This window comes from Oncorhynchus masou, chromosome 22 (genome assembly GCF_036934945.1).
Source record: "Oncorhynchus masou masou isolate Uvic2021 chromosome 22, UVic_Omas_1.1, whole genome shotgun sequence".
NCBI lineage: Eukaryota > Metazoa > Chordata > Actinopteri > Salmoniformes > Salmonidae > Oncorhynchus > Oncorhynchus masou.
Genome location: NC_088233.1, coordinates 11,735,384 through 11,750,247, shown reverse-complemented (window position 1 = coordinate 11,750,247; position 14,864 = coordinate 11,735,384). Strand labels below are relative to the sequence as shown.

Genomic DNA, 14,864 nt, shown 5'->3' with positions numbered 1-14,864 from the left:
GTGGTGGGGGGGCAATACAAATAGTCTGGGTAGCCATTTGATTAGGTGTTCAGGAGTCTTAAGGCTTGGGGGTAGAAGCTGTCTCTTGGACCTAGACTTGGCGCTCCGGTACCGCTTGCCATGCGAGAGCAGAGAGAACAGTCTATGAATAGGGTGGCTGGAGTCTTTGACAATATTTAGGGCCTTCCTCTGACACCACCTGGTATAGAGTTCCTGGATGGCAAGAAGCTTGGCCCCTGTGATGTACTGGGCCATTCGCACTATCCTCTGTGCCTTGGAGTCGGAGGCCAAGCAGTTGCCATACCAGGCAGTGATGCAACCTGTCAGGATTCTCTCGATATCAGGAATCAAGGTAAGACCCAAATGCAGACTGTCGAAGTAACAGTGTTTATTGTAGCACAGGGGCAGGCAAAGACAGGTCAAGGCAGGCAGGGGTTGAAAATCCAGGGTAAGGCAAAGGTACAGGACGGCAGGCGGACTCTGGGTCAGAGACAGGCAGAGTTCAGTAATCCAGAGGTGGAGCAAAGGTACAGGACGGCAGGCAGGCTCAGGGTCAGGCAGAGAGATCAGGCGGGTACAGGGTCAGGACAGGCAAAGGTTGAAAACCAGGAGGACAAGGAAAGAGAGGCTGGGAAACGGTAGGAGCTGACAGGAAAAATGCTGGCTAGCTTGAACGAACAAGATGAACTGGCAGAAAAAACAGACAGAGAACACAGGTATAAATACATGGGATGATAGGGAAGATGGATGACACCTGTAGGGGGTGGAGACAAGCACAAGGACAGGTGAAACAGATCAGGGCGTGACACTCGATGATGCAGCTTTCAGGATCTGAGGACCCATCCCAAATCTTTTCAGTCCCCTGAGGGTGGAATAGTTTTTTTGTGTGTGCTCGGTCTTCCTTTTCCTGTAGTCCACAATCATCTCCTTTGTCTTGATCCCGTTGAGGGAGAGCTTGTTGTCCTGGCACCACACGGCCTGGTCTCTGACCTTCTCCATATAGGCTGTCTCATCGTTGGTGATCAGGCCTACCATTGTTGTGTCATCGGCAAACTTAATGATGGTGTTGGAGTCGTGCCTGGCCGTGCAGTCATGAGTGAACAGGGAGTACAGGAGCTGACTGAGCACTCACCCCTGTGGGGCCCCTGTGTTGAGGATCAGCTTGGCAGATGTGTTGTTACCTACCCTTACCACTTGATGGTGGCCCGTCAGGAAGTCTGGGATCCAGTTGCAGAGGGAGGTGTTCAGTCCCAGGGTCCTTAGCATATTGATGAGCTTTGAGGGCACTATGGTGTTGAACGCTGTGCTGTAGTCAATGAATTGTATTCTCACATAGGTGTTCCTTTTTACCAGGTGGGAAAGGGCAGTGTGGAGTGCAATAGAGATTGCATCATCTGTGGATCTCTTGGGGCGGTATGCAAATTGGAGTGGGTCCAGGGTTTCTGGGATAATGGTGTTGATGTGAGCCATGACCAGCCTTTCGGCAGGGTAGCCTAGTGGTTAGAGTGTTGGACTAGTAACCAAAAGGTTGCAAGTTCGAATCCCTGAGCTGACAAGGTACAAATCTGTCGCTCTGCCCCTGAACAGGCAGTTAACCCACTGTTCCTAGACCGTCATTGAAAAGAAGAATTTGTTCTTAACTGACTTGCCTAGTAAAATAAAGGTAAAATAAAAAATAAAAAATTCAAAGCACTTTGTGGCTACGGACGTGAGTGCTACGGGTCGGTAGTAATTTAGGCAGGTTACCTTAGTGTTCTTGGGCACAGACACTATTGTGGTCTGCTTGAACCATGTTGGTATTACAGACTCGGACAGGGAGAGGTTGAAAATGTCAGTAAAGACACTTGCCAGTTGGTCAGCGCAAGCTCGCAGTACACGTCCTGGTAATCCGTCTGACCCTGTGGCCTTCTGAATGTTGACCTGTTTAAAGGTCTTATTCACATCGGCTGTGGAGAGCGTGTTCACACAGTCTTCCATTACAGCTGGTGCTCTCATGCATGTTTCAGTGTTATTTGTCTCGAAGCGAGCATAGAAGTAGTTTATCTCGTCTGGTAGGCTCGTGTCACTGGGCAGCTCTCGGCTTTGCTTCCCTTTGTAGTCTGTAATGGTTTAGAAACCCTGCCACATCCGACGAACATCAGAGATGGAGTAGTACGATTAAATCTTAGTCAATTCAACCTTAGTCAATCTTAGATCTTAGTCCTGTACGCTTTGCCTTTTTGATGGTTCATCGGAGGGCATAGCGTTTTTTGATCTCGTCACTGGTGCTTCCTGCTTTAATTTTTGCTTGTAAGCAGGAATCAGGAGGATAAAATTATGGTCAGACTTGCCAAATGGAGGATGAGGGAGAGCTTTGTATACTTCTCCGTGTGTGGAGTAAAGGTGGTCCAGAGTTTTTTCCTCTGGTTGCACATTTAACATGCTTATAGAAATTTGGTTAAGCGGATTTATAGTTTCCCTGCATTAAAGTCTCCGGCTACTAGGAGCGCTGGTTGACTGTTTTCTTGTTTGCTTATGGCGAAATACAGCTCATTCAATGCTGTCTTAGTGCCAGCCTTTTGACTGTGGTGGTATGTAAACAGCTATGAAAAATACAGATGAAAATTCTCTAGGTAGATAGTGTGGTCTACAGCTTATCATGAGATACTCTACCTCAGGCGAGCAATAGCTCAAGACTTCCTTAGATATCGTGCACCAGCTGTTATTTACACAAATACATAGTCTGCCGCCCCTTGTCTTACCAGACGCCGCTGTTCTATCCTGCCGATGCAGCGTATAACCAGCCAGCTGTATGTTGATAGTGTCGTAGTTCAGCCACGACTCCGTGAAACATAAGATATTACAGTTTTGAATATCCCGTTGGTAGTTTAATCTTCTGCGTAGGTCATCTATTTTATTGTCCAAAGATTGCACATTTTCTTGCAGAATGGAAGGAAGTGGGGGTTTATTCGATTGCCTACAAATTCTCAGAAGGAGGCCCCCTTTTTCTCCGCCTCATCTTCACGCAAATCATGTAGATCTGGGCCTGCTCCCGAGAAAGCATCGGGCTCGTCAGACTCGTTAGATGAAAAAACGGATTCTGCCAGTCTGTGGTGAGTAATCGCAGACCTGAAGTCCAGAAGTTATTTTCAGTCATAAGGAACGGTAGCTGCAACATTATGTACAAAATAAGTAAAAAATAAGTTACAAACAATGAAAATAAATGAACAAAAAAGCACAATCGGTTGGGGTTAGGTAAAATGTCTGCCTTCTTCTATATTGACCTATAGACAGTTTTGTAGTACCCTGTGTAGATATATTGACCTATAGACAGTTTTGTAGTATCCTGTGTAGATATATTGACGGGCAACTTGATATTAATTGAAGTGTAGTGTGTCCAAATTGTGTCCAAATTCCACAGACACCATTCTAATATTAGAACAAGAGGAAGTCCATTTTTTTTTTTTTCTTCTCCGCTTCACTTATCTTCTTTTTTTTTACCAATGATTCCCACGGAGACTCCTAATACTTGGGTCTGCTTATTTAAACTGCCAAACACACAACTGGATGGAAGCCCGATGTTTTAAAGCTAACAGGGAATTCAAGTTGCACAGAAGTGAGCCCAGAGTCAGAGATAGTCAGGGACTAGATGGAGACCAGCTGGACAGTAGCTTATGTTAGTGAAGATGCACGCACATTTTTCCTTTGAGTGGAGGACAAGCACCATCCGGGTTAGGTTCAACAGAGTCCAAGGAGCAATTCACATGCAGTATGTCTAAAAAATAAACAACGCTCAGTTGCAAACTCTCAAATGTCATCTCCCTAAGACCCAGGCATGCCTAGGCAGCTAGCAGGAAGATCAAGAGTGATGATTTCACAGATATAAATATTGCTTTTAGAAGCTTTAGTTGGATGACCATGGAAAACAAACACAACACTTTTAAACATTCTGTTATTAGATGTGGATTACACAAGTGTAACGGGGGATCAAAGACCTTTCTTGAAGATGAAGATGGTTTTCCAAAATTTGTTCATTTATATTATTTTGCCAGTATATCATTATTTGATATTCATGCACATTAATGCACTAAATTATTTATGTGATATGTTGAATAAAGGTATTCTCTAACTCCCTCACACAGTAAAAAAATAGGTGATCCTTAACAAAATCATCAAGATGTAAATTTCTGTGATTGTAAATTGTAAATATTAATTATTTAATATTTTCATATACAGTGGCATTTTTCCTATTTTGTCGCCTTTACAACCTGGAATTAAAATAGATCTTTTGGAGGGTTTCTATAGTTTGACTAACACAACATGCCTACCACTTTGAAGATGCAAAATATTTTTATTGTGAAACAAACAAGAAATCAGACAAAAAACAGAACTTGAGCGTGCATAACTTTTCATCCCCACCAAAGTCAATACTGAGTAGAGCCACCTTTTGCAGCAATTACAGCTGCAAGTCTCTTGGGGTATGTCTCTATAAGCTTGGCACATCTAGCCACTGGGATTTTTGCCCGTTCTTCAATGCAAAACTGCTCCAACTCCTTCAAGTTGGATGGGTTCTGCTGGTGTACAGCAATCTTTAAGTCATACCACAGATTATCAATTGGATTGAGGTCTGGGCTTTGACTAGGCCACTCCAAGACATTTAAATGTTTCACCTTAAACCACTCGAGTGTTGCTTTAGCAGTATGCTTAGTGTCATTGTCCTGCTGGAAGGTGAACCTCCGTCCCAGTCTCAAATCTCGGGAATACTGAAACAGTTTTCCCTCAAGAAATTCCCTGTATTGAGCACCATCCATCATTCCTTCTATTCTGAACAGTTTCAAAGTCCCTGCCAATGAAAAACATCCCCAGAGCATGATGCTGCCACCACCATGTTTCACTGTGTTCTAGGGGTGATGAGAGGTGTTGAGTTTGCACCAGACATAGCATTTTCCTTGATGACCAAAAAGCTAAATTTTAGTCTCATCTGACCAGAGTACCTTCTTCCATGTATTTGGGGCGTCCCCCACATGCCTTTTGGTGAACACAAAATGTATTTGCTTATTTTTTTCTTTAAGCAATGGCTTTTTTCTTGCCACTCTTCCGTAAAGCCCAGCTCTGTGTAGTGTATGGATTAAAGTGGTCCTATGGACAGATACTCCAATCTCCGCTGTGGAGCTTTGCAGCTCCTTCAGGGTTATCTTTGGTCTCTTTGTTGCCTTTCTGATTAATGCCCTCCTGGTCTGGTCAGTGAGTTGTGGTGGGCGGCCCTCTCTTGGCAGGTTTGATGTGGTGCCTTATTCTTTCCATTTATTTAATAATGGATTTAATGATGCTCTGTGGGATTGTCAAAGTTTCTGATATTTTTTTATAACCCAAACCTGATCTATACTTCTCCACAACTTTGTCCCTGACCTGTTTGTAGAGCTCCTTGGTATTCATGGTGTCCCTTGCTTGGTGGTGCCTGTTGTTTATTGTTGTTGCAGACTCTGGGGCCTATCAGAACAGGTGTATATATACTGAGACCATGTGACAGATCATGTGACACTTAGATTGCACACAGGTGGATTTTATTTAACTCATTATGTCACTTCTGAAGGTAATTGGTTGCACCAGATCTTATTTAGGGGCTTTATCGCAAAAGTGGTGAATACATATGTACGCACCACTTTTCCATTTTTTTTTTGTTGTTGAATTTTTTTAAACAAGTTATTTTTTCATTTCACTTCACCAATTTGGACTATTTTGTGTATGTCCGTTACATGAAATCCAAATAAAAATCCATTTAAATGACAGGTTGTAATTCTGCAAGATAGGAAAAATGTCAAGGGGGATGAATAATTTTGCAAGGCACTGTATTTTATGGGACAATATACAAACGTTTTTGAGAAAAATATTTAGAAAATGACACTTTCATTAAGTAAATGTATTTATTAGTTCTCTTATTTTTGTTAAGAGGGATGAAAATGTAATAAATTGAAGGTTATCGGTTGATGTGAAAATGAAATGTATCAATTTTTAAGGTTGTGTGTGGGGGGGGTCGCCAAAATTTCTGGAGAATACAATTAGGTCCCCAGAAGTTCTGGTGAAATAAACGGGGTCCCCGCTGAAATAGTTTGAATACCATTGGTTTACCACAGTCAAAGCAAGTTTAAGATATACAATATATAAAAGATATGCACCGGAAACATTTAATGGACACTTACTCTATATTATATGTGCCTATATATTTGAACTCACATAGGCCCATTTCATAGTCTACGGAATAGCTTTTTCATCATCTACGGTACTTTTCAACCAACCCAGAATGGATGTGTTGAGACTTGAGAGGTGCACCTTACTGTTTGTCTCCCCAGGTAGAGCCCACCTGACCCACGACCCAGATTCATCAGAAGACCCTCTCAAAGAGCCTGGTCAGCAGTCTGGAGAAGCCATGGAGAGGAATGAGAGGTCCACCCCCGTCCCTGGCAAAGAGAAAGAGGTGGATATCATCAATATCAAGGGCATTGAGGATATAGGCTATGTTCAGCCGGATTCCATAGTAAGTCTTTAGTTTTCAGCAACTGACAATTCAAAGTCCAAAGCACATATCAAACTGTAGCAGCATGCAAAGCATGTGATTTTTGGAATGAACGTAGCAGCACAGTTAAACCAGTGTTGACAGTGGTAAATACCCTAGGTGGTCCTCTGTAAGCTCAGTTGGTAGAGCATGGTGCTGGCAGTGGCAATGTCAGCATAGTGGGTTTGATTCCTAGGACAACCATACGTAAAAAATGTATGCATGGTTGGCCTCCGTAGCGGTCTAATGCACTGCATTGCAGTGTTGCGGTGTCACTATAGCCTGGGGTTCGATCCCAGGCTGTGTCATTTCCTGCTGGGACTGGGAGTACCATAGGGCGGTGCACAATTGGCCCAGCATCGTTAGGGAAGGGTTTCGCCAGTGGGGTTTTACTTGGCTCATCGTACTCTTGCGTGGCGGCCTGGGTGCCTGGGTGCTTGCAGACTGACTTGAGTCGTCAGTTGAACAGTGTTTCCTCCGACACATTGGTGCAGCTGGCTTCCAGGTTAAGCCAGTGAATGTTAAGAAGAGCGATTTGGCGGTTCATGTTTCGGAGGATGAATGACTCAAACTTTGCAGTTGCAGCGATGAGACAAGATCATAATCATGAAATTGGGGGAGAAAAATGGGGTAAAAATTGCACGCAACTGACAACTGTAAGTTGTTTTGGTTAAAAGCATCTGCTAAATGGTATACAGTTGAAGTTGGAAGTTTATCTACATCTTAGCCAAATACATTTAAACTCCGTTTTTCACAATTCCTGACATGTAATCCTAGTAGAAATTCCCTGACAGTTAAGATCACCACTTTATTTTAAGAATGTGAAATGTCAGAATAATAGTAGAAATAATTATTTATTTCAGCTTTTATTTATTTCATCACATTCCCAGTGGGTCAGAAGTTTACATACACTCAATTAGTATTTGGTAGCATTGCCTTTAAATTGTTGAACTTGGGTCAAACGTTTCGGGTAACCTTCCACAAGCTTCCACAATAAGTTGGGTGAATTTTGGCCAATTCCTCCTGACAGAGCTGGTGTAACTGAGTCAGGTTTGTAGGCTTCCTTGCTTGCACACACTTCTCAGTTCTACCCACACATTTTGTATAGGATTGAGGTCAGCGCTTTGTGACGGCCACTCCAATGCATTGACTTTGCTGTCCTTAAGCCATTTTGCCACAACTTTGGAAGTATGCTTGGGGTCATTGTCTATTTGGAAGACCCATTTCCGTCCAATATTTAACTTTCTGACTGATTTTTTATTTATTTTGTCTTGAGATGTTGCTTGTATATCTACATAATTTTCCTTGATGCCATCTATTTTGTGAAGTGCACCAGTCCAACCTGCAGCAAAGCACCCCCACAACATGATGCTGCCACCCCCGTGCTTCACGATTGGGATGGTATTCTTCAGCTTGCAAGCCTCCCCCTTTTTCCTCCAAACATAATGATGGTCATTATGGCCAAACAGTTTTATTTTTGTTTCATCGGACCAGAGAACATTTCTCCGAAAAGTACGATCTTCGTCCCCATGTGCAGTTGCAAACCGTATTCTGTCTTTTTTATGGCGGTTTTGGAGCAGTGGCTTCTTCCTTGCTGAGCTGCCTTTCAGGTTATGTCAATATAGGACCTGTTTTACTGTGGATATAGATACTTTTGTACCTGTTTCCTCCAGCATCTTCACAAGGTCCTTTGCGGTTGTTCTGGGATTCATTTGTACTTTTCGCACCAACGTATGTTCATCTCTAGGAGACAGAACATGTCTCCTTCCTGAGTAATATGACAGCTGCGTGGTCCCATGGTGTATATACATGCGTACTATTGCTTGTATAGATGAACATGGTACCTTCAGGCATTTGGGAAATTGCTCCCAAGGATGAACAAGACTTGGTGAGGTCTACAATTTCTTTTCTGAGGTCTTGGCTGATTTCGTTTGATTTTCCCATGATGTCAAGCAAAGAGGCACTGAGTTTGAAGGTAGGCCTTGAAATACATCCGCAGGTACACCTCCAATTGACTCAAATGATGTTAATTATCCTTCTAAAGCCATGACATAATTTTCTGTAATTCTCCAAGCTGTTTAAAGGCAAAGTCAACTTATGTAAATTACTGACCCACTTGAATTGTGATGAAGTGAATTATAAGTGAAATAATCTGTCTTTAAACAATTGCTGGAAAAATGACTTGTGTCATGCACAAAGTAGATGTCCTAACCGACTTTCCAAACATATGTTGTTAACAAGACATTTGTGGAGTGGTTGAAAAACAAGTTTTAATGACTGACCTAAGTGTATGTAAACTTCCAACTTCAACTGTATATTATAATTGATTAGTGTGCCCTATCACAAGTTTACATCACAGTGGAGATACCTCATTGTTTCCTTTTGTTCTGGGGCCTTATGTATCAAGTGTCAGAGTAGGAGTACTGATCTAGGAAATAAATTCTGTCTCAGCTGTCTTAGCTAAAGAACTGTTCCCGTGATCTACATACAGTACCAGTCGAAAGTTTGGACACACCTACTCATTCAAGGGTTTTTCTTTCTTTTTACTATTAAATACATTGTAGAATAATAGTGAAGACATCACAACTCTGTAATAACACATATGGAATCATGTTGTAACCTAAAAGTGTTAAACAAATTTTATTTAAAAAAATATTTTATATTCTTTAAAGTAGCCACCCTTTGCCTTGATGACAGCTTTCCACACTCTTGACATTCTCTCAACCAGCTTCAACTGAAATGCTTTCCCAACAGTCTTGATGGAGGTCCCACATATGCTGAGTACTTGTTGTCAGCTTTTCCTTCACTCTACGTCCAACTCATCCCAAACAATCTCAAAAATGGGTTGCGGTCAGGTGATCGTGGGGGCCAGGTCCTCTGATGCAGCACTCCATCACTCTTCTTCTTGCTTGTTCAAATGCCCCTTACTTAGCCTGGAGGTGTGTTGAGTCATTGTCCTGTTGAAAAACTAATGATAGTTCCACTAAAAGTAAACTAGATGGGTTGGCGTATCGCTGCAGAATGCTGTGGTAACCATGCTGGTTCAGTGTGCCTTGAATTCTAAATAAATCACTGACAGTGTCACCAGCAAAGCATCCCCACACCATCACACCTCTTCCTCCATGCTTCACGGTGGGAACCACACATGCATGGATAATCTCAAATCAAATCAAAGTTTATTTGTCATGTGCGCCGAATACAACAGACCTTAGAGTGAAGTACTTACTTACAGGCTGTAACCAATAGTGCGACAAAAAGGTATGTGTAGGTAAGTAAAGAAATAAAACAACAGTAAAAATACATTTGAAAATAAGAGTAGCAAGGCTATATACAGACACTGTTTGGTCGGGCCAGTCGAGGTAGTATGTACATGGATGTATGGTTAAAGTGACTATGCATATAAGATAAACAGAGAGTAGCAGCAGCGTAAAAGAGGGGTTGGGGGGGCACACAATGTTAATAGTCCGGGTAACCATTGGTTACCTGTTCAGAAGTCTTATGGCTTGGGGTAAAAACTGTTGAGAAGCCTTTTAGTCCTAAATTTGGAACTCCGGTACTGCTTGCCATGTGGTAGTAGAGAGAACAGTCTATGACTGTGGTGGCTGGGGTCTTTGACAATTTTAGGGCCCTCCTCTGACACCGCCTGGTGTAGAGGTCCTTGATGGCAGGCAGCTTTGCCCCAGTGATGTATTATGCCGTACGCACTACCCTCTGTAGTGCCTTGCGGTCAGAGGCCAAGCAATTGCCATACCAGGCAGTGATGCAACCGGTTAGGATGCTGCAGCTGTAGAAGGATGTTGTAGCTGTAGAACCTTTTGAGGATCTCAGGACCCATGCCAAATCTTTTTAGTTTCCTGAGGGGGAATAGGCTTTGTCGTGCCCTCTTCACGACTGTCTTGGTGTGTTTGGACCATTCTAGTTTGTTGTTGATGTGGACACCAAGGAATTTGAAGCTCTCAACCTGCTCCACTACAGCCCTGTCGATGAGAATAGGGACGTGCTCGGTGCTCCTTTTGCTGTAGTCCACAATCATCTCCTTAGTCTTGGTTACGTTGAGGGATAGGTTGTAATTCTGGCACTACCCGGCCAGGTATCAGACCTCCTCCCTATAAGCTGTCTCGTCGTTGTCGGTGATCAGGCACTGTTGTGTCATCTGCAAACTTAATGATGGTGTTGGACTCGTGCCTGGCCATGCAGTCGTGGGTAAACAGGGAGAACAGGAGGGAGCTGAGCACGCACCCCTGGGGAGCTCCAGTGTTGAGGATCAGCATGGCAGATGTGTTGCTACCTACCCTCACCACCTGCGGGCGACCACACAGGAAGTCCAGGATCCAATTGCAGAGAGAGGTGTTTAGTCCCAGGTTCCTTAGCTTAGTGATGAGCTTTGAGGGTACTATGGTGTTGAACGCTGAGCTGTAGTCAATGAATAGCATTTTCACATAGGTGTTCATTCTGTCCAGGTGGGAAAGGGCAGTGTGGAGTGCAATAGAGATTGCAACATCTGTGGATCTGTTTGGGGCGGTAATGAAATTGGAGTGGGTCTAGGGTTTCTGGGATAATGGTGTTGATGTGAGCCATTACCAGCCTTTCAAAGCACTTCATGGCTACAGACGTGAGTGCTACGGTTCTTTAGTCATTTAGGCAGTTTGCCTTTGTGTTCTTGGGCAGCATGTTGGTATTACAGACTCAGTCAGGGACGTGTTGAAAATGAACAGTGAAGACACCTGCCAGTTGGTCAGCACATGCCCGGAGCGCACGTCCTGGTAATCCGTCTTGCCCCGCAGCCTTGTGTATGTTGACCTGTTTAAACGTCTTACTCAGTCGTCCGGAACAGCTGATTCTCTCATGCATGCCTCAGTGTTGCTTGCCTCAAAGCGAGCATAGAAGTGATTTAGCTCCTCTGGTAGGCTCGTGTCACTGGGCAGCTCGCGGCTGCGCTTCCCTTTGTAGTCTGTAATAGTTTGCAAGCAATGCCACATCCGACAAGCATCGGAGCTGGTGTAGTAGTTTGATTCAATCTTAGCCCTGTATTGCCGCTTTGCCTGTTTGATGGTTCGTCGCACGTCATAGAGGGATTTCTTGTAACCTTCCAGGTTAGAGTCCGGGACCCTGAAAGCGGCAGCTCTACCCTTTAGCTCAGTGCGAATGTTGCCTGTAATCCATGGCTTCTGGTTGGGGTATGTGTGGTCACTGTGGGAACGATGTCCTCAATGCACTTATTGATAAAGCCAGTGACTGATGTGGTGTATTCCTCAATGTCATCGGAAGAATCATGGAACATGTTCCAGTCTGTGATAGCAAAACTGTCCTGTAGTTTAGCATCTGCTTCATCTGACCATTTTTTTTATAGACCAAGTCACTGGTGCTTCCTGCTTTAATTTTTGCTTGTAAGCAGGAATCAGGAGGATAGAGTTGTGGTCGTATTTACTAAATGGAGGGCGAGGGAGAGGTTTGTATGCGTCTCTGTGTTTGGAGTACAGTTGATCTAGAATTTGTTTCCCTCTGGTTGCACATTTAACATGTTGATAGAACTGGTTTAAGTTTCCCTGCATTAAAGTCTCCGGCCACTAGGAGCACCGCCTCTGGGTGAGTGGTTTCCTGTTTGCTTATGTCCTTATACAGCTGACTGAGTGCGGCCTTTGTGCCCACATCTGATTGTGGTGGTAAATAAACAGCCACAAAAAGTATAGCTGAGAACTCTCTGGGCAAGTAGTGTGGCCTGCAATTTATCACAATATACTCTACTTCAAGCGAGGAAAATCTAGAGACTTACTTAGATTTCGTGCACCAGCTGTTGTTTACAAATATGCACAGACCGCCCCTTCTCGTCTTACCAGAGTGTGCTGTTCTATCCTGCCGGTGCAGCGTGTATCCCGCTAGCTGAATATCCATGTCATCATTCAGCCACGATTCCGTGAAACATAGGATATTACAGTTTTGGAAGTCCCTTTGGTAGGATATTTGTGATCGTACCCCTTCTAGTTTATTGTCTAATGATTGCACATTGGCGAGTAATATTGACGGTAATGGCAGCTTTCTACTCGCCTTCTGCGGATCCGGATGAGGCATCCGGCTCTTCTTCCTCAGCGTCGCTTCCTTATGTGAATGATTGACGTCTACCCTGCGGGGTATTTGGAGAATATCGTGTGGGTCCTGCTTGTTGTTGTTGTTGTTGTTGAAAAATCTTAGTCTAATCCAAGATGAGTGATCGCTGTCGTGATATCCAGAAGCTCTTAGTCTAATCCAAGGTGAGTGATCGCTGTCCTGATGTCCAGAAGCTCTTAGTCTAATCCGAGGTGAGTGATCTCTGTCCTGATATCCAGAAGCTCTTTGTCTAATCCGAGGTGAGTGATCGCTGTCCTGATATCCAGAAGCTCTTAGTCTAATCCGAGGTGAGTGATCGCTGTCCTGATATCCAGAAGCTCTTAGTCTAATCCGAGGTGAGTGATTGCTGTCATGATATCCAGAAGCTCTTAGTCTAATCCGAGGTGAGTGATTGCTGTCGTGATATCCAGAAGCTCTTTGTCTAATCCGAGGTGAGTGATCGCTGTCCTGATATCCAGAAGCTCTTTTCTGCCATAAGATATGGTTGCAGAAACATAATATACAAATATTGCAAGAAAAAACAAAGTAATAGCACAATTGGTTAGGAGACCGTAAGACGGCGGCCATCTCCTCCATCTCTCCACCATTTAAAAAAAAGCTGTTCACCTACTCTGCGTCTCACAAAGACACGGCGGTTAGAACCAAACATGTGGACAGATGCTCACCGGTCTAATGTCCATTGCTCGTGTTTCTTGGTCCAAGCAAGTCTCTTCTTAGTGTCCTTTGGTAGTGATTTCTTTGCAGAAATTCCACCATGAAGGACTGATTTACTTAGTCTCTTCTGAACAGTTGATGTCATGTCTTGTTATGTCTGTTCCTGTCCTTTCTTTTCACTCTGTCTCTCTCTGCTGGTCTTTTTAGGTTACCTTCTCTGTCTCTCATTCTTCAGCTGTTCTACATCTCCCCTAACTAGCTCATTCACTCCTTCCCACCTGTTCTCTCTTCCCCTCTGATTAGGTCTCTATTTCTCTCTGTTCCTGCTACTTTCAGTGTCTGATTCTTGTTTGTGTTTTTGATGCCAGAAGCAAGCTGTCGTCCCGTTTGCTTCCACCTTGTCCTATCCTGTCGGAGTCTGCCTGGCAGGTGCATCCTGCATTATTCTAACGTTCTTTTTGTTCCATTGACTACGTTGGAAGAGGATTTATGCCATTCCTGTTTTTCATTAAAGAACTCTGTTTTCTGTTAAAACCGCTTTTGGGTCTTCACTCAAGTACATAACAGAAGAATCAGACCAAGAATGGACCCAGCGGCTCCGGACCCTTTTCACTCCGCCGTCGAGATCCAGGGAGCGATGCTAGGCAGACATGAGGAGGAATTGTCTGCTGCTCGACATGCCGTTGAGACCCTGGCCGTCCAAGTCTCCGACCTCACAAGACAGGTTCACCAACTCCACCTCGATCCACCGCCCACTTCCAGGGTTTCCGAGTCTCCGGAGCCCAGGATCAACAACCCGCCGTGTTACTCTGGGGAGCCCACTGAGTGCCGCTCATTCCTCACTCAGTGTGATGTGGTGTTCTCTCTCCAGCCCAACACTTACTCCAGGAGCGCAGCCCGCATCGCCTACGTCATTTCTCTCCTTACCGGACGGGCGCGTGAGTGGGGCACGGCAATCTGGGAGGCGAGGGCTGAGTGTATTAACCAGTATCAGGACTTTAAGGAGGAGATGATACGGGTTTTTGACCGTTCTGTTTTTGGCGAGGAGGCTTCCAGGGCCCTGTCTTCCCTATGTCAGGGGAATAGATCCATAACGGATTATTCTATTGAGTTTCGCACTCTCGCTGCCTCTAGTGACTGGAACGAGCCGGCTTTGCTCGCTCGTTTTCTGGAGGGTCTCCTCGTCGAGGTTAAGGATGAGATCCTCTCCCGGGAGGTTCCTTCCTGTCTGGACTCCTTAATAGCTCTCGCTATTCGCATAGAGCGACGGTTTGATCTTCGTCGCCGAGCTCGTGGAAAGGAGCTCGCGTTCTCCGTTGCTCCCCTCTCCACATCACTGCCACCTGCCGCATCACTGCCACCCTCCTCCGCCGGCTCGGATGCTGAGCCTATGCAGCTGGGGGTATCCGCATCTCGGCCAAGGAGAAGGAACGGAGAATCACCAATCGCCTCTGTCTCTACTGCGGCTCCGCTGGTCATTTTGTCACCTCATGTCCAGTAAAAGCCAGAGCTCATCAGTAAAAGGAGGGCTACTGGTGAGCGCAACTACTCAGGCCTCTCCTTCTGGATCACG

The 14,864-nt window shown here is 44.5% G+C and overlaps 1 protein-coding gene across 3 annotated transcripts in view; it reads left to right on the top strand.

Annotated features, from left to right (window-relative positions):
- The window catches only part of LOC135509013 (anoctamin-1-like), a 132,468-nt gene that overhangs the window by 10,285 nt on the left and 107,319 nt on the right, over positions 1 to 14,864 (top strand). For 2 of the 3 annotated variants that reach the window (XM_064929298.1, XM_064929299.1), the window contains exon 2: positions 6,330 to 6,514. In XM_064929298.1, the coding sequence (XP_064785370.1) occupies positions 6,407 to 6,514 (108 nt within the window). In that variant the 5' untranslated portion in view covers positions 6,330 to 6,406. The remainder of the gene's footprint in view (positions 1 to 6,329; positions 6,515 to 14,864) is intronic. The other variant, XM_064929300.1, reaches the window with a different exon arrangement.